The sequence below is a fragment of the Macaca mulatta genome, chromosome 6 (genome assembly GCF_049350105.2).
Source record: "Macaca mulatta isolate MMU2019108-1 chromosome 6, T2T-MMU8v2.0, whole genome shotgun sequence".
In the NCBI taxonomy this organism is placed as follows: Eukaryota; Metazoa; Chordata; class Mammalia; order Primates; family Cercopithecidae; genus Macaca; species Macaca mulatta.
In genome coordinates this window covers 8891276-8911722 of record NC_133411.1, presented here as the reverse complement: position 1 = coordinate 8911722, position 20447 = coordinate 8891276, and the positions used below count along the sequence as shown (strand labels likewise).

At 45.2% G+C, this 20447-nt stretch overlaps 1 protein-coding gene across 1 annotated transcript; it reads left to right on the top strand.

Annotated features, from left to right (window-relative positions):
• The first annotated feature begins 1005 nt into the window (after positions 1-1005).
• Positions 1006-19470, top strand: CFAP90 (cilia and flagella associated protein 90). The gene is given in 3 exon segments (NM_001193716.2): positions 1006-1197; positions 15761-15877; positions 19291-19470. Coding segments are annotated over 3 exon segments (444 nt in total). The 5' UTR covers positions 1006-1050.
• The last annotated feature ends 977 nt before the right edge of the window (positions 19471-20447 follow it).

Here is a 20447-nt window from a genome sequence, read left to right as displayed (position 1 = left end):
CATTCAAACATAAGATTTCCTCTGCCTCAGTGGACCAACTCGGCCTGGAGGGGATTTCCAGACTCCCAGAACTGGCTTCTCATTATTGCTATGCTTCATCTCAAACACCACCTCCACAGCCAGGCTGGCCTTCCCAGGCACCCCAGCTAAAGCATTTCCCAAGCCTTGGTCATCATGTAACTTTTTTTTTTTTTTTAAACTTTTCTTGGCTATACACCCACTAATCACGAGTATATAGCTCAATACATTTTCAACAAACGGAACGCAGGTATTGACCCAGCATTCAGATCAAGGGCCAACATAACCACATTGGCAAAGGATTTGCAAGAACCCTGTCCACAGCAACTGAGTTTGCCAGAATCTGTAAATTCATGCAGCTTTACACCTGCACTGGCCAATACTGTAATTGCTAGCCACACGTGGCCACCGAGCGCTTGAAAGGCAGCTGGTGTCATTTGTTGAAATGATAACATTTTGGACATACTGAGTCAAATAAGAAATGGCACACATGGCTCTCATCATGTTTCTATTGGACAGCACTGCCTGGGGCCTCAGCAAGTCGTTTGGCTTCTTCATGTCTTTCATCTGTCTTCTCCAGCTGACTGTAAGCTCCCTGTAGACAAGGCATGCTCCGTTCAAGGCTCGATCTCCAGCTCCTGACACACCACACGCTAGGTGCTCAGTTACTAATGGTCACGCGAACGAATGATCAGTGGGTGAAGCAGGGACTCCTGCCTGGGAAAGGTGAGCAGGCTGCAAATCGGAGGTCCGCGCGGCGTTTCCTAGCCAGGCTCCTCCCGAGGCGGAAGGAAGGAGAGACCCCGGATGTAGTCGAGGGGCCAGGAGGGAGGAGAGGAGTGTCGCCCCAACCTGGAGCGGGAATGCTCCAGGGCCGCTCCGGGTCGCCAGGCGGCGGTTTCCAGGCAACGGCTGAACACAGACGCGGGCTGGACGCCAGCGCGGAGCCACCTGAGGCCGGCAGACTCCGACTGGGCCCCTGGGCGGGCGGGACGGACCGCGGCCAAGGCAGGGGCGCTGGACGGGGGCGGCATGGAGGACGACGAGGAGGAGACCACCGCGTCCACGCTGCGGGGCAAGCCCAGGCCGCCGCCCGTCTCGGCGCAGTCCGCCTTCAGCTACATCCCGCCGCGGCGCCTAGACCCCAAAGAGCACAGCTACTACTACCGGCAGGCGCAGGTGAGGACCGCGGCGGGGCACGGAGGCGGGAAGGCTGGGCGACTGGGCAGGGGCGGGCGGGCGGCCGGCCGCGGAGGGGTAGGGGAGAGTGGATCACCCCAGCGGAAGGGTCTTGGGGCAGGGCTCTCCCTCGGGGAGAGGGCGTGGGGGTGGGGCTCACCTTAGGGACTGGGCCTGGGGGGCGGGACTAGACCTTAGGGAAGGAGGCCTGGGGGCGGGGCTCACCGTAGGGGAGGTGGCCTGGGGGCGGGACTCACCTTAGGGACTGGGGCCTGGGGGCGGGACTCACCTTAGGGGAGGAGGCTTGGGGGCGGGGGTGCGCCACCGGGACAGGAGCAGGAGCTCACAGCGAGGAGGATCCCTGGGAGGGGCTGCACCGCTAGGGATGGTGACAGAGCTCACAGCGTGGTGGAGCCCTAGAGGAGGAGCGCGCCTTCGGGCAGGGACCCTGGGGGCAGGGCTTCACTACCAGGGGTGGGTTCCGAGGGGCGGGGCTGGGTGGGAGCGTGCGGGGATGAAGGGGGCGCAGCAGGGTCAGCTGGGGGGACAGGGAGGGTGAGCTCCCGCCAAGGCGCCTGGACCCCAAAGAGTACAGCTAAGGCGACCACCAGTGTCAGCTGCACCCCCCCAGGAACAAGGATGTGGGAGGAGCCGGGTGCGCGAATGGGTGTCTCAGCTGCCACCAGGGGCCGGGGGTCGCGGGAATGCTCAGCTGGGACCCAGTGCTCTTCGGAGGAGGGAGCGGGAGCCACTAGGTGTCAGGATCCCTGAAAAGCACAGTGGCTCTGTCGGGACAGCAGGGCGCTTTTTCTGCCCAGGGTCTGGAGGGGGTCGCAGGAAGCAGGGACCGCCCAGCGGGCTGGTCGCGGCTCCTTCTGGGGCCTGTCAGCGGCAGGCCCAGCGTAACAAGGAAACATGGCCTTGCCGCCGGGACTAGGCCTGGATGGTCCAGGGAGCGGGAAACCCTCTGCCCTCCTGCAAACAGAAGACCAGAAGGAATAGCTGGCGAACCGCCTGCAGGGAGGGCTGGACTGAGAGTGGTCCCTCTGTTCTTCCATCCTGGCCACACTGGCCCATGCACTTCCTGCGATGGACTCTGAGGGTCTGCGAAGGCCACTGGGCACCCTGCATCTCCCACCAGCGGCCAAAGGCAGGAAAAGGAGCAGATTCGAAGTCAGTTGAGGGTCATCTACTCCTCTCTTCTCACCATTGTTCCTAAGTGTCCCCAGTTTGTCTTGCTCAGGATGCAGAGGCAGGGGAGTCATTGAGCATTCATTGAGGACCCTCAGCCTGCAGGCATAACTGGGACAGGCCTTTCTAATTCTGGCTGTCCTGGTGGCTTGAGTGGCTAGAGAGGGATATAGATTAGCCAGGTGTCTAGGGGGAAGGAGATCGTTCCCTTATGGTATATAAGGTATTCCCAGAAAATGCATCCTTCCTCTCCCCCACTCCCACCCCCACAATTGGTTAGCACACACTGGCCTGCATGCCACCCATAAACTGTAAGCACTCATGGACAGCCTCAACAACAGAAGCAAGCGTGTTTCTAGTTTAGACAGCTGCTGTGGGTTGAATTGTGTCCCCTTGAAATTTAGGTTTTGGAGTCTTAATCCCCAGTACCTTAGAATGTGAACTTATTTGGAGACAGAATTTTACAGAGATAATCAAATTAAAATGAGGTCATTAGGATGAGCTCTATTCCAGTATGACTGGTGTCCTTGAGAAATGGGAAATTTGGATACAATACAGACTGGCACGTATTAGTCCTTTCTCACACTGCTAATAAAGACAAACCCAAGACTGGGTAATTTATAAAGGAAAGAGGTTTAACTGACTCACAGTTCAGCATGGCTGGGGAGGACTCAGGAAACTTAGAATCATGGCAGAAGGGGATGCAAGTATGTCCTTCTTCACGTGGCAGCATCAAGAAGAATGAGTGCCCAGTGAAGAGGGAAGACCCTTATAAAACCATCAGGTCCTGTGAGAACTTACTCACTATCATGAGAACAGGATGGGAGAAACTGCCCCCATGATTCAGTTATCTCCAGATGGTCCCTCCCAGGACATGTGGGAATTATGGGAACTACAATTCAAGATGAGATTTGGGTGGGGACACAGCCAAACCATATCAGGAAGGATGATGTAAAGGGACACAGGGAGAAGACAGCCACCTACAAGCCTCAGGAAAAGGCCTGGAACAGGACATTCCTTCACAGCCAACTGCTTGATTGCATACTTCTGGTGCCAGTACTGTGAGACAATGAATTCTGTTGGTTAAGCCACCTCATCCGTGGTACTTAGTTTGTTCAACCCCAGCTGACAAATACAGCAGCCATAAACCTCAGCCTGCTCCCAGGAGGATCTTTGGTATCTGATAGCTCCTCTCTGCTTGGCTTTGAGCAATATGCAAGGACGGGGGGAAAGGGACATTTGCAATCAGATCTGTCTCTGCAGCGCTGTTTGCCTGTTCTCCCAGGCTCGACTATCCACTGAATGTTAAGACAGGAGGGAAACACGAGGGAATGGTAACTTCCCAATCTCATTGCCATCAGGGCCTTCATTTTGTTTTCCTCCTGGGAGCAATATGTTTTGAAAGAACTGTTACCTATACATAATTTCACTTATTAACTGAATTTTACATTTTAAGTATGCAATACTCATGTGACTGCCAATCAACTATGATTAATGCATAGCAGTAATGCACTGCATGAGATAAACAGCCGAAAAAATAAGGAGTCTTATTGTGTTAACTTGTTCTATGCTGTTTTGTTGAAAGGAAATAAAATTCATCTGGCTGTTGGACAGAGTAAAAACATTGACAATAACGCCATTTGAGGGGCCCTGTAAATAAGATGGGGGCACCAGGAAAAAGAGCAGAACCCCATCCCCTGTGGGCCAGCTACTGCCTAGGGAAAAGTGGTGAAATTGAGCCTGGCAGGCACAGTTCATTCTTACATTTACCAGTCTAATAAATGGCGCTACCTTCCTGGGGCCAAACTAACCAAAGGGCAGAGAGATGCCTGAAGTGTGAAGTGACTGGGACTCCATCCCTTGGAAGGAGGTCCGCTGGGAGTGGGCCAGAAATCTGTCCCTTTAATGCAGGGGTCAGTAAACCGAGGCTCCTTGGCCGAGTCTGGCCAGCTGCCTATTTTAATAAATAAAGTTTTCCTAGAACACAGTCTCACACCTATGTGTTTGCGTGTCTATGGTTACCCCAGAGAGTTGTGTAGATTTGGTAGAGACCATGTGACCTGCAAAGCCTAAAACAGTTGCTACGTGGCCCTTTACAGAAAAAGTTTCCCACCCCCTGCTCTAATGTATCACTACCTTCTGGAAGGTAGGTATGGAACGTAGAACAAATTGATGCAAAGTGGATTTTTGAAAAAACAATTTTTTTCCATACAGTTTGGATAACTGAAGTCACAAACAAATTCAAGTCCTGAGGCCTTTAGTACCATGCAAAAGAAAATGATGCAACATAAATGTTAACATCTAAATTGAAACAGCCTTGAAAGCAACAAGAATAACAAAAGCATTTTGAAGCCCATTTGACAAATAGCTACCAATGGTAATAATCCACTCCTCAGGATGATATGAACTGGGGTTTAATCACCTGCATGACCAAAGAAACTGATTCTCTGACCTGGAGACTATTTGGAATAAAGAGGGTAAATTCTGTATCACAGGTTTTCTAGAGAACTCAGTTACACCTAAATTTGCTGTAAATAATTTCAGGCTCTACTTTGGGAGGCCGAGGAGGGCGGATCACTTGAGATTAGGAGTTCAATCAAGAGCAGCCCAGCCAGCGTGGTGAAACCCCATCTTTACTTAAAATACAAAAATTAGCCAGGTGTGGTGGCCCATGCCTCTAGTCCCACCTACTCGGGAGGCTAAGGCAGGAGAATCACTTGAGCCCAGGAGGTCAAGATTGCAGGGAACCGAGACTGCACCACTGCACTCCGCTCTGGGTAACAGAGTGAGACTCTGTCTCCAAAAGATGATGATAATAGTAAGAAGAAGAATTTCAGGCCCTAATCAAGCTGAGCAGTAAAAGCAGTATGGAATTAGTTCTTAAGCCAATGCTATTGTCTGAATATTTGTGTTCCCCCCAAATACATACGTTGAAATCACAACCCCCAACATGACAGTATTAGGAGGCGGGCCTTTGCGAAGTGATGAGGACATGAAGGTGGAGCCCTCACGAATGGTATTATCACCCTTGTTAAAGAGACTCCAGAGAGCTCCCTCACCGCTCCCAGCATGTGAGGACACAATGAGAATGTGCCATGTAGCAACTAGAAAATGCTCCTTCACCAGACACCAAATCTGCCAGCGCCTTGATCTTGGACTGCCCAACCTCGAGAACCTCGAGAAATAAAAGTATGTTGTTTATAAATCACCCAGTATATAGGTATTTTATTATAGCAGCCTGATGGGACTATCCTGTTTAGTTTATTTCTGTGTGACGCACAGTAGTGTGTATACCAATTAGTTGGTAGCACAGGCTGAGTAATCCTGGGTAAGAATATTGGCTCCATGTTGACCAGCCATGTGGACCTACCGCATTAACACACACTGTTTCACTCTACCCACCTCTGAGGCAAATGTTGCCAACTTCATAGAGCTCTTATATGAATGACTTTAATTAATCAATGCAAAGCGGCACATGGTAAGCCCAATGTAAGTACAGCTATTATTATCGTTTGCTTTTGTTAGTGATATTAGAGCTGCTTTTCACTAAGTCCTAGGTCCCGGTGGCAAACCTCATATCCCTGACTCTCATTTGCTGTCAGAAATTAACACAGGTGAAGGCAAAATGTGAGTGTCAATCTGTGGCTTCTAATCCTCTGAAGCAGCTTACTTCAGGGAGCCCACAGAGTGGATGCACTGAAGGCTGCACACTTATTTAAAGCCTCAGTAATGCCTCTGAATTGTAAGACAAATTCGTCATCTAAAGCTGCCAGCAAAAATGTGATCGGCTCCTGTACTGCTCCCTAGGGAGTTCTAGTAGCGTAGGCTTTGCCCATAAAATATGGTTCCTGCGGCAGCAAAGCAGATTCCATTCAACAGTGTTTTTCAGTTCCTTTTTTCTCCTTCTGCCTTGTGCAGCATTTCTGCTGTGGAAATGAAAAAGCAGAATCAAAGGACAATGGTATTTTATGAAGGTTTGGATTAAATTCCTCAAAGTCCAAGAGCTGCATTTAAAGAAATTATAACTGGTTTCAGAATCCGCTTTCCCTCATGCTGAGGGGGCTTGTGGATAACTCTGTCTTGAGTGAGGCTTTGCTGTGAAGGCCCCACCTTAGGTTTGGTGGGATTAGCTGGCTTTTCTTCTCCGCGTATGTTGGGGACAGAAGCTGACTGTTTCTTCATGCGTCGAGGACTCTACCTCCCTGAGCACTAAATTTCCGTTTGCCAAGTGCGGCCAAGCACGTTACACAGATGCATGTTGATATGGCAATAAGTCCCCTCCCAAATCTCATCTCCAATTGTAACCCCCACATGTTGAGGCGGGGACCTGGTGGGAGGTGATTGGATCGTGGGAGCAGTTTCCCCCTTGCTGTTCTCGTGGTAGTGAGTGAGTCCTCAGGAGATCTGATGGTTGTTGGAACTCCATAAATACCTGTTGCATGAACAAATGAGGAATGAATAATCGGAAAGCCAATTTTTAAAACAAAAGGATAAGTCACCGATTTTCAAAATTAGCTTCTTAGACTAAATAGGGGTTTTGGTTTGGATTGTCAGCTGCTTTGCTTATCCCCATCCTCGTTCTCCTCCTCTGGTATCGTCAATAGCAGTGGGTTATAGTTTCTTCTCTACTTCTCCAGTTGCATTTTCACTGTCCAGTGACCTGCCCCTGGAAAACTCAGGGCTTGGGGGAATTGGGCTGAATATCTTCCTCCAGGGCAGGTAGCTCCTTAAAAAGGGGTTGGTGGGGGCGCTGAGCCCAAGGTCCAGTTTCCCTTGCAAACCCATTAGTGAGAGAGGAATGAGTGAAAGGGGGGGCAGGCATGTTCTAGTGGAGATCTTTCACATGGTATGAAACACCGAGAGTAAGGAATCCATGTTCCAATGAATCAAAACTCCTGTGTGAGCATGTCCTCTGTGTCTTTTCATTGAGTGCATGCTTGTCGTGATACGCATCTAAATGTTTTTTACACAAGAACGTATTCACACACAGATCACACAGATGTGGACACATATGTTTGCAGCTTGCCCTTTTCATTTAATAATATATCTTAGTTTTTCAAAATCACCCCCTTTTAAGGGGTACAAGCAAATGACACAAGAAAAGGACAACATTTTTCCCAATAACTTTGACCAAGAGGAACGTATAAGATTGAATTCGAGTTTCAGCCCCTTTGGATCGCTGTTTCTTCCTGAGTTGTGAATTGCTGGGCTGGGGGTGATGGGGTGAGTAGGGAGCTGGTATCAGTGGAAGAGGAAAAACAATTGACTCCACAATCACCACATTTCCAACTGGTGACAAGTTAAGCACATAGATGAATGTAGAACTCTCTGAATCAGAACACTCTTAGAATTTGACGCAGACACAAGATCAGAGGGAGGAGTTATCTTGACTTCAATCCAATGGTAGAATATCCAGATTATTTGAAAATTTATAAGAATTTCTAAAACTTGTGATATTAATGTACCAAGAGAGGACACAGAATCTTTTCCACAGGAAAAAACAAAAACCCAAAGAGAATAGTTGAGTATTGTCTTTTCATAAAAACCTAACATTGTGTCCTTCGCAAGCAACAGTCCTCTGAGATACAGAATTTTGAATGCTGTTAAAATTAATGAAAATGTCCTCATTAAGCTTCACACAATACCAAACCTCCAAGGAGATGCTCTGGATTTATAAGTAAATTGAGGCCCTTATGAATCAAAGGAAACTGTTTTGGATCACCTTGGGGGTTTTCAGTTTTAAAAGTAGGTCGTTTATCCTTGGACTAGCAAACTGATGGAAAGCCTCAAGATGAGGAGGTCATAGTGCTGTGGCTTCTGAGGACAGGAAGTAAGGTAGCCCAGTCATAGGTTGATTAGCATATTAAACAAGGTGGACTAGGATGTGCTATGGAAACACACCCTAAACCCAAAGAGTCTTAACCCCCAATGTGCTGGAGCTGGCGTGTATGACTCACAAAAGCCAACTGTTAGCATTTCTTCTAAGCTCTGCATTTCATTGGTAGCCTAAAATTGACCATGATCGAAGTATTTACACCACGGAAATCATCAAATACTACAAATCAGATTTTTTTTTTCTCCAGAAAGTGGGTTGTTAAACATAGGTGCACCAATGGGCTTAACATAATAACCATGACATCACAGAGGCTTTTTTTTTTTTTTTTTTTCTCATTCATAGCCTGACATTTATGTTTCTCCCGGGAGGCTCTTAGTGCAGTTGCTTGGAAATCCAGGTGCCTTCTTTTTAATGGTTTCACTATTACTAGAGCCTAGGAGTTTTTAGGACTTTAGAGTCATGTATTGGATGCTCGGAATTTATTAGCCTGTGAGTGGGGGGAGAGGGTTTGGAGGACTGCCTGGGAGTTTTTTACAGACCAGGACTAGAGGTAGAATTTATTGGAGTCACCCACATTCCTGGCCCCAGCCTAATTGTGAGGGAAACTGGGAAATGCATCTTCTGCTTGTTCTGGAAGTGGTAGTATGTTTGATGAGCACATAGCATTACCCCGCCACAATTACATGGCAAAAGGTATTAATTTTTTTCTCCTGTTTTTTTTTTTTTTCTTTCTTTCTTATAGAACTTATTGGTTTAACCTTATGGTGGAGAGTGAATTAATGCTTTAAATAGTCTGAAGAGGAGGAGAAAATAAAGGACCAGGGTCCCAGTTTGCTCAAAAACTTACCCCAGTTATTTGTATGAGAGTGTGTGCAACTTGTGGGAGTAAGTGTGCTTCTCAGGTTGGGAGGAGTCATGGGGCATGATGGCTACTTCCTGCCAAGTGTGTTTGCCTGGGCTGCCACAAAATGTGCCACAGACTTGGTGGCTTAAAACAACAGAAATTTCTTCTCTTTTAGTTTTGGAGGCTAGAAGCCTGAAATCAGGGTGTTACCAGGACTTTTTTTTCTAATTTCCAACTTCTAATTTGTGAAGGATATTCAGGTTTGTTACATACGTAAACACATGCCCTGATGGATTGTACAGATCATACCATCATCCAGGTAATAAGCCCAGCCTCCATTAACTATTCTTCCTGATCTTCTCCCTCCTCCCGCCTCCCATCCTCTGACAGGCCCCAGTGTATATTGCCCACCCCCCATGTGTCCCTGTGTTTTTATCATTTAGCCCTCATTTATAAGTGAGAACATGCGGGATTTGGTTTTCTGTTCCTGTGTTAGTTTGCTAAGGATAATGGCCTCCAGCTCCATCCATGTCCCTGCAAAGGACATGACCTCATTCCTTTTCATGGCTGCGTAGTATTCTATGGTGTATATGTACCACATTTTACTTATCCAGTCTATCATTGATGGGCATTTAGGTTGACTCCATATCTTTGCTATTGTGAGTAGTGCTGCATTGAACATACATGTGCATGTGTCTTTATAATAGAATTATTCCTATTCCTTTGGGTATATACTCAGTAATGGGATTGCTGGATTGAATGGTATTTCTGCCTCTAGGTCTTTGAGGAGTCACCACACTGTCTTTCACAGTGGTTGAATTCATTTACACTCCCACTAACAGTGTATGAGCGTTCCTTTTTCTTCACAACCTCACCAACATCTGTTGTTTTTTGACTTTTCAATATTCATTCTGACTGGTGTGAGATAGTATGTCATTGTGGTTTTGATTTGCATTTCCCTAATGATCAGAGATGTTGAGCTTTTTTTCATGTGTTTCTTAGCCACTTGTATGTCTTTTGAGAAGTGTCTGTTCATGTCCTTTGCCCAATTTTTAATGGGGTATTCTTTGTTGCTTGTAAATTTAAGTTTCTTGTAGATGCTGGATATTAGACCTTTGTCAGATGCACTGCTTGCAAAAATTTTCTCACCTTCTGTAGGTTGTCTCTTTATTCTGCTCATAGTTTCTTTTGCTGTACAGAGCTCTGAAGTTTAATTAGATACTATATGTCAATTTTTGCTTTGTTGCAATTCAGCAGGATTGGTTCTTTCTAGGGGCTGCAAGGGAAGGCTCTGTTCCAGGCCCCTCTCCTTGGCTGGTTGATGACCGTCTTCTCCCAATGTCTCTTCACATCATCTTCCCTCGGTGCATGTCCATGTCCAAATTTCTCCTTTCAATAAGGACACCAGTCATATTAACTTGGGGGTCTACCCTACTCCAGTATGACCTCATCTTAATTAATTATATCCTCAATTACCTTATTCCAAATAAGGTCACATTCAGAGTTCCTGGGGGATAGGACTTCAACATGTGAATGCTTGGAGGACATAAGTCAACTGATCACATCCAGTGAGGTTGTTCGGCAGTGGTTCTAACCACAGCAGTGTGGTGCAGTCTCCCGTCTCGCCTTAGTCACCTGCACTTCCTCCCCCTGGCCCAAGCAATTGCCCATCATTCATTCTTTTCTGCTACTCTACTTTGTGCAAACCTCTCTTGTTCCATTTGTATTTTTCTGTGGTTCATAACTAATGGGTTGATTTCTCTTCTTAGTCTGTGGTCTCTTTAAGGTAGGGACTCCCCATTTCTGTCCTGGAGCCTGGCATAGTGTCTCACACAATGGTAGGCCTAATGTGCTGTGGAGGTTGAAAACTGGAGGCCTCCACTCTACCCACATCATCTGCCCAGGTCTGTGGACCACAGCAATTTCTCAGGATCAGGGGTGGAGGTTATTGTGAGGTAAACTGAGGGTAGGTGATCAGGTACCATGACCAGGCTAAGGTTATGCTACGTTTTAACAATATTCAAAACACGAAGGGAGAGATCACAAGGTAAAAAATGGATATTTTCTGTTTTGCTTTTTTTTTTTTTTTAAAAAAAAGGAACATCATCTGTGAAATAGAGACAATTCCTTGAGGAATTTTAATGGCAAAATTTCAGTAATTTCAGAAGCTCTGTCTTGTGATTAGCATCTAAATCCCAATTGGTTTTTATTCGTGTCATTTTGCTTCAAGCCATATGGGAATAAAAGAAAAAAAAAGAAAGATTAATAATTAAAATCCAGGGAAACGACAGATTTTCAGTTTGATTAGTTATTGAAAATGGATAGTCACATTTCAAAGTGAGGCTGCCTGTCTACTGATAATTTTTTTTTTTGGTCCTTATTTTTCAATGATAGAAAAATTCACTTGTACTCTGGAAAGTTCTGAATATGCAAAATCTGCACAAAAATAAGCTTCCTAAGATTCTGATCACTCCATACCCACAAGCAGTGAGATTCCTAGTAAAGACTAAGATGTAGAAGATCGTTGGCAACTAATCCAGGGATTGTGAGGCAGGCATGGCTGCTCATAGTGATTGCTTTTATAGTGTTTTAGGAGACCTGATTAGAATGAGAAGAAATAGGTATTTTCTCTGTAAAGTTTCATATTACACTGGGCTTCTTCAATATAGGGAACAAAATGAATGAACATATCCTTTCTCATTCTGATAATAGTAATTGCATTCTCATTCTATTCTGAAGTCCTTTCTTCTTCAGAGTTTTTCTCCCAGGATAATCCAGGCACCCCAGTGGGCGCTCACTCAGTTCAGGAGGGTTGGACCTGATTAAAATCACTGTGCAGAAGAAAATACAAGACCAGGCAGTTCCTGGAGGATCTATTTTCCCTGCTGTTCGTGCCACCCACTCTGGAGGGCTGTCTCTCAGATCTGGGTGATATGGTTTGGCTGTGTCACCATCCAGATCTCATCTGGAATTGTAACTCCCACAATTCCCATGTGTTATGGGAGGAACCCAGTAGGAGGTGATTGAATTATGGGGGTGGATCTTTCCTGCACTGTTCTTGTGATAGTGAATGAGTCTCATGAGATCTGATGGTTTTAAAAAGGGGAGTTTCCCTGCACAAGCTCTCTCTCTGGCTGCCGCCATGTAAGAAGTGCATTTCACCTGCTGCCATGATTGTGAGGCCTCCCTAGACACATGGAACTGTAAGCCCATTAAACCTCTTTCTTTTGTAAATTGCCCAGTCTTGGGTATGTCTTTATCAGCAGTATGAGAACAGACTAATACACTGGGTGGGGGGGGCTGCCCACACGCAGGGAGCATTATAGGGTTTGAAGGGCCATCAGTCACTCCACTTTGCCTCAAGGTTCTCAGGGTGCAGGAGGAGAGAGGGCCTCCTGGCCATGAGTGTAGCTTTCTTCCAGGGATTCAGTTCTAGAGACTAGGTCTTCATTTTGTACACTGCAGCTGTTCTCCCCAGAACCCATGGAACAGGGTCAGCCAGGTCAGGAGGGATTCCAGAGGCAACAGAACACCTAGATGATGAACAAGAGCCTGGCTAATACTGAATCCCTTAAAATATTGCGTGTATGTGTGGTGGCATGGGGGTGACGGAGATCAAGCTATTAGCCAGCCAGTGGCTCTGAATCTCAAAGGAAAGGTCTGGATGGCAATGTATTTACTCTGGAGAATTTATCCTCCCTCATCCTTGCAGAGTGTGTGTGGTGTACTTGGGCTTCATGTGTGTTACTAGGTGGCCCATCCCAAAAAGGTTTGCTTAGCCTTGCAGGCCAGCAGCAGATTGGCTTCTGCACCAACAGCTGCCTATGTTACGAATGTTAAAGATACTGAGATTTCTGTATCATGTCTTAAAATGGTTTTTTAAAGTTTTCATTTTATTTGATAAGCAAATGTCTAATTTGTAGGTAGTCAAAGTGATTGATATTTTTGACATTTTACCTATTGTTTTCATGTGTACGAGTTTTCGAATGGGTTTTCTTTTTCATTTGTCTTATCATCCAGAATTTACTTTTGGCTATAGTGTGATGTGAAGGCCCAAATAACTAGCCAATTGTCATAATACTAAATGTTGAATGGCTTATCAATTCTCCATTGATTCAGGCTTTTACAAAATCCTGTGGGTACGTAGCTATACGGTAGGTTGCCATCAGGAGACATGAGGGCCAGGGTGGTTTGATGTGAACACAGCCAGAAGTTGAGTGAGAGTGAAGACAATGATAAGAGATGCTTGTGTCTGGTAACTCATAAAATGACCAGCAGAGGCACAGAGGCAGAAGCCACAGCTCCTGGTTGGAGGTTGTTTTCCTCCTTCAAGCTGACTAGAGTAGTTCTGAACTAAGACATACCAGGTTCCCTGCAGTGGCTGGCCAGGCACCTTACACATGTTGCTGTTGGAATTCTTGCGAATCTTAAAGTAATAATTCTTAAAGACCATGTTGTTTCCTTACTAGATGGCTCGTTGAGTAAGGACAGTAGCCACATCTGAGTTATCTTCTAAATTCCCCTCTGCAGGAGCACAGCATATTGCACATGACAGATGATCTGTGAATGATTTGCTAAGGATTGGCCAAAGCTACGTTATGATCTAGTTATTCCCATTATAGGCCAGAGTGCCGAGTTCCTGCAGTCACTGTGAGTGGGCATTACGTGTTTTCCAACATACTATATAGAAGTCTTGCATCCTTTTCACTGCCTACTTCTACCTCTGTATCCTCCTGTTGGAGGGAATCATTCTAGCATCACTAACTGGGAAAAAAACAAAACAAAACAAAACCAACCAAGCATAAGCTAGAGACCTAATACTCCCAAATCCCACGGAGACATGTCTGAGTTTGCTGCTGGAAAATTTAAGGCAGCTGGAATAACGAATGGCATGACAAGGTGAAGATTAAAGACCAGCTAATACACGCATTCTTTTTTTTTTTTTTTTTTACTAGATACCGAACAAGGAAGATTTTCTTTTGTATTCAGAAAAAGTTGGGATGATAAAATGGAGACAATACAGATGATAGCTCTGTTAATGGGTCATTTTCTAATACATCAGAGTTGTGTGTGTATGTAAATTACATACATATGATATATACGTGTATATTATATATAATATATGTATTCATATATTTATGGATTACCAAGTGTCACACTTATCACATATGATTAAAGAAAAAATACTTTTATCTTTCAAGAGAGGGGTTTGCACATAGACAGCCTGACTCTTGGCTAGTGTTAGAGTTCAGGAACCAACACACCAAAATATGGCGCTCTGACACTCTGGCCTCAAGAAAAGAAGGCTCACAGTCTCTCTGACCACCCCCACCCCCGGCCCTGGCTCCTGTCTCTCAACTGTTTGTCTCTCCCAGAGCACTTGATGAAGCTGATCTCTAAAGTTCGCTTATTTGCCTAAAGTCTGGACTCACCAAAGAAGAAAACAGTGACCCCTGGTAGCTTCCCTGCGTTTTCATCAACTGCACTCACATCCTGGGAAGACAGGTTGAAGTCTGCTAAGACACCTGGACAGACTTTCGTCACAGACCATCATCTGCTCTGCGGGCCCAACAGACTTTCTCCCAGACCATTGTATCCCCCTAAAAATAACTTACTGCCTCCCTCAAATCATCCACATTTCCCCATCTTCCTTTCTCGTATGAAGAAGGCTGTGCAAGCACCTGTAGCCCATGGTGTGGTGGGATAATCACCCTGAGATGTCCCCCATGCACATTAATGAAAATGTGTCTACCCTTTCTTCTTTTAATCTCCCTTCTGTCAGCTGATTTTCAGGCAACCTTCAGAAGGCAAGGAAGACGTCTGCCCTTGGCTCCTGCACTAGTGACTTAAAAGATGACTTCTGTTAAGTTTCATTATCTTAGTATGTAGGTATTGTTTGTTTTTCAAAGAAGCTGAAGCTTATAGAAAATTTGAGGAGACAAGACAAGTAGAAATGAAGGAAAAGTACACACATGTGTAACCTTAGAGATGTGGGTTTGCTATGGTCTGAATGTTTGTGATTTATATGTTGAAGCCTCACCCGCAATGTGGTGGTATTGGGAGGCGGGGCCTTTGGGAGGGGGTTAGGCCTGAGGGCAGAGTTCCCATAAATGGAATTAGTGCCCCTATAAAAGAAGCTTGAGGGGGCTTGTTTGCCTTTCCAGCATGTGAGGCTACAGGGAGAAGACACCATCTGTGAATCATAAATAGGGCCCTCACCTGATGCCCAGTCTCACGGGGCCTTGAACTTGGACCTCGCAGCCTCCAGGACTGTGAGAAATACACTGCTGTTGCTTAGAAGTCACCCAGTCTGTATGTTATTTTGTCATAGCAGCCTGAATGGACTAAGACAAATTTTTATTTTAAAGTTTGAGCTCTAGCAATGGAGTCAGACAGCAAGAGAGCTTGGGGAACCACCTCTCTCAACAAGGGAGGAGAAAGTTGAGAAGTGCCATGAAAATGTCCCTCCTTCATCCTGGGCCTCTTAACAACCTTCTCTTGCTGGTGAGGGCTGGGCTTCTCCCTGCTCCACATCACAGCCGGTTCTGCCTGGTGAGGTGACCTTTCCTATCACATACTCACTACATGCACCTCCAGCCTCCCTTGGGAAAGAACTGGCATCCGTGCTCCATCGGGCCTCAATGACCCAGCCTTCAAATTAACCCACGGCTTTCTTTCTCTTTTTTTCCTAGACAGGAATTATTTCCCTCTATGACTGTGTTTTTAAGAGGCGACTAGATTATGATCAGAAGTTGCACCGAGATGACAGAGAACATGCAAAAAGCCTGGGACTTCATGTTAATGAAGAGGTAATATTAAGACAGAATGTTAACAAGTCATCAGCAGATTAACAAAACTTTATACAGGCATATCCAGTTTTATTACACTTCACTTTATTGGACTTCATAGAGACTGTATTTTTTACACGTTGAAAGTTTGTGGCAACCTTATGTCAAGTAAGTCTATTGGTCCCATTTTTCCAATAGCGTGTACCCACTTCCTATCTCTGTGTGAGCATTTTTTAACAATGAAGTATTTACAAATTAAGATCTGTACATTTTTCAGACATAATGCTATTGCACACTTAATATACTATAGTATAGTGTAAACGTAACTTGTATATGCACTGGAAAACCAAAACATCTGTATGACTCACTTAATAGTGATATTTATTGCCATGGTTTGGAACCAAACCTGCAATATCTCTGAGGTATGCTTGTACGTGTATGTGTGTGTGCACGCACGTGTGTGTGTGTGGTGGAGAGTGTATGTACAGTCATGCATTGCTTAACAACAGGGATTCATTCTGAGAAATTCATTGCTGGGCGATTTTGTCATTGAGTGAACATCAGAGTATACTTAAACCTAGATAGCATAGCCTACTCCACACCTAGGCCATATGGTACAGCTTATTTCTCCCAGGCTACCAATCTGTACAGCGTGTTACAGTATAAAATATTGTAAACGATTATAACACAATGGTAAGTGTTTTTGTATCTAAACATAAAAAGGTACCGTAAAAATATGGTATAAAAATAAAAAATGATACACTCGTGTGGGCACTTACCATGAATGAAGCTTGCAGGACTGGAAGCTGCCCTGGGTGAGTCAGTGAGTGAGTGGTGAGTGAATGTGAAGGCCTAGGACATGACTGTGCACCACCGTAGACTTTATAAGCACTGTGCAGTTTGGCTACGCTACATTTATTTTAAATTTTTTTCTTCAATAATACATTAACCTTAGCTTAATGTTACTTTTTAACCTTATAAACTTTTTAATTTTAAAAACTTGGACTCTTTTATAAAGTAACACTTAGCTTAAAACACAAACACATTGTACAGCTGTACAAAAATATTTTCTCTCTTTAGATCTTTATAAGGTATCTATTTTTAATTTTTTTAAGCTTTTAAAGTTTTTGGTTAAAAACTAAGACACAAACACACACCTTAACCTAGGCCTACACAGGGTCAGGATCGTCAGTATCACTGCCTTCCACCTCCACATCTCGTCCCACCGGAAGGTCTTCAAAGGCAATGACACGCAACACACATGGAGCTGTCATCTCCTAGGCTAACAGTGTCTCCTCTGGAATACCTCCTAAAGAACCTGCTGGAGGTTGTTTTACAGTTAACTTTTAAAAATAAGTAGAAAGAGTACACTCCTAAAATAGCGATAAAAAGTATAATAAATACAGAAACCAGTAACATAGTCATTTATTATGATTGTCAAGTACTGTGAGCTGTACATAATTGTATGTGTTATATTTTATATGACTGGCAGCCCAGTAGGTTTATTTTCACCAGCATCACCCAAACGCATGAGGAATGTGATGTATTACGACATGACAACAGTTATGACATCATTAGGTGATAGGAATTTTTTAGTTGTATTAGATTTTGCCATTTTCATGGCAAAAACAGCAATTACTTTTGCACCAACTTAATATTATAAGCTTATGGGACTATCATCATATATGCGATCTATCATTGAGTAAAATGTCATATGGCACATGACTGTATGTGTATATGTGTATGCATGTATATAGGCATACATGTATGTACATGTGTGTATGTATATATGTGTGTATATGTATATACAGATATGTATATTTGTATATATTGTACATATGTTTATGTGTGTGCATATGTGTACCTGTGTGTATATATGTGTGCATGTGTGTGTATATGCATGTGTATGTGTGTGTATATATATGTGTGTATATGTATGTACATGTGTGTGTCTGCTTGTGAATGTGTGTAAATGTGTGTATAGATGCATGCATACGTGCATATGTATGTGGATGTGTATATATTATGTGTATATATGTGTGAATATATGTATATATATCATGCATATATGTGTATATTGTATGCTTGTACGTGTGTGCATAGGTATGTACATGCATGTGTGTGTATATGCGCACATACACATATATATTTAATATTGTCCTCAATTGCTTCATGTAATTTTCTTGATGCAGCTCTCCTCTATCTTTTTGTGCCAAGAAGCTAAGGCTAAGATACTCTTATCGTTCCCTGTATTCAGTCATGTCATTGTGTATTTTTCTTGATATTGTTGTTTGGTTCTTTAGAATTTAAAAATTTAAGGACAGCAAAGCTAAGACGTTCCCTTCAACAGATAAAACAAGTCTCTGCTTCACCGCTGAGTCCGGACTTTCATAATTTTTCCAGAAAAGTTGGTCTTGCAGAGCTGAAATTGTGCACACGAGAACATTTCTTCCAAGTTTAGTTACAAAGCCACCATAAGCAGCACATGTGGTGCCTTCTAAGTTGATGCAAAGTTAGTGTTTTCCGCAGGAGAAAACTGTGGCACATAGTTTTTCAGAAAAAAGCTCCATCCTCTCAGAGCTGCCATTCCCGAGGGAAGAGAGAAAAAGTAAAGGCAAAGTAATCATGGGCTGGGTGTGGTGGCTCACGTCTGTAATCCAAGCACTTTGGGAGGCCAAGGTGGGCGGATCACCTGAGGTCAGGAGCTCGAGACTAGCCTGGCCAACATGGGGAAACCCTGTCTCTAGTGAAAATATAAAAATTAGCCGGGCATGGTGGTGCATGCTTGTAATCCCAGCTACTTGGGGGGCTGAGGCAGGAGAATCGCTTGAACCCGGGAGGCAGAGGTTGCAGTGAGCCGAGATCGCACCATTGCACTCCAGCCTGGGCGACAAGAGCAAGACTCCATCTCAAAACAAAACAAAACAAAACAAAAAGATAAAGAAAGAAAGAGAAGAAAAAAAGAAATGACGAGCAAATTCTAGGTGGTGATGAGTGGTATGTGGGAAGAGGAAGCCATGTGAGGATGTGAGAGGGGGAAAGTGAGAGGGATGAGCAGGGAGCTGGGGAGGGGCGGGGCCAGGGAGGACCTGGACATCTGAGCCAGGATCTGGGTGGTGGGAAGGGACCAGCAGCAGCAGGGTCGGGTAAATGACCAGGAAGAGCACAGAGACAGACAGGTAGAGCAAATGGTCCGGCACAGTTTCCCAACATGTCCATTGAATACACCAGCCAGCTTTCTAGCAAATTCAGCGGTTCCCCACCATAGGCTACTTCCCTGTGAAGCCGCTGGCTTCAGCGTGGAGGTCCCCTCTTGGTCTACCGTGGTGGGACCCGGGCAGGTAAAGCTCCCAGGACCAGGCGGATGGATGTACGGGTGAGCTGTGCTGGCGAATGCAGTGGTGCTGACGATGTGCTTTGATAACTTTCACCAGGAACAGGAGAGGCCGGTTGGAGTGTTGACGTCTTCTGTCTATGGGAAGCGCATCCGTCAGCCCATTGAACCCCTAAACCGGGACTTCGGCCGCGTTAACCACGTGCAGGCTGACTTCTACAGGAAGAACGACATTCCCAGCCTCAAGGCACCCGGCTTTGGGCACATGGCTCCAGCCTGAAGCATCCCTGTGGTCCACAGGGCATGTCGCGATGCCCTGTGGGCTGGCAAGCTTGCACAGCAAGAAGGTGGCGTCTGGAGCCTTCTTTCCCCTTCGCATGACACCTAGGAGCTTGGCTCTGCCTGTGTTGCATCTCTACAGTGGGACCCATGAAGGTTAGCAGCTTCCCTCAGGTTGCTGTCGTTAGGAGCGTGACCAAAAACACCTTCAGTACATGTGAAGAGTCTCTGGTGTGATGATTTTCAGCTGGAATTATTTTTGATCAAATGATACCGGAGACTGATTCACTGTGAGCACCTGAATAAAATGAAAACTTTGTTCCCCCTTGGTAATGGCTGGGTTGGTTTTTGTCACCGGCTCTCTACATTTGTTAGGATTCTTTGGGGAGGCAGTCACAGGAGTGAGGTGCAGTTACTTTTCCGAAGAGTTACGGGAACACAAGCAACCCTGGTAACACAAGCAACCCTGCCATGTTCCCTTCTCCAAGAGGAGATACAATGACAATTGTCTTTTGGCACAACTGAACTCTAGAGACTCCATTTTTGTTTTTCCAGAGGTCTGAGCCACAAGTAACAGAATTTAGTGCAGCTGGGACCAGGAGCCCTAGTAAGGATGGGTGGTCCTGGTGGCCAGCAGTGCTCACTGTTACCGCCCAGGGAGAGAGGGCCAGTCCTGGGAAGAGACTAGATTTCGGTGTCAACAAACTTGGGTAAAATTCTGGCTGCTGCATTTTCTACATTTGTGTTCTAGGGCAAGTCATATCATCTATATGAGCAGACATTTCCTCACCTTTAAAGTGGAGTTTCCAAACCTAGAAGAGTTCATGTGGGAGGCAATGAGCTGCCAGAGTGCAGGTACAGGCACCCAGTGCGTGCCCCACCCAGTGCCCCGTCTTCACAGCAATGACTTGACTTTAAACAGTCTTCTTTTTGGAAGCAGTCGCTTTTAACCTAAGTTGGAAATATTTACTCTGGGGA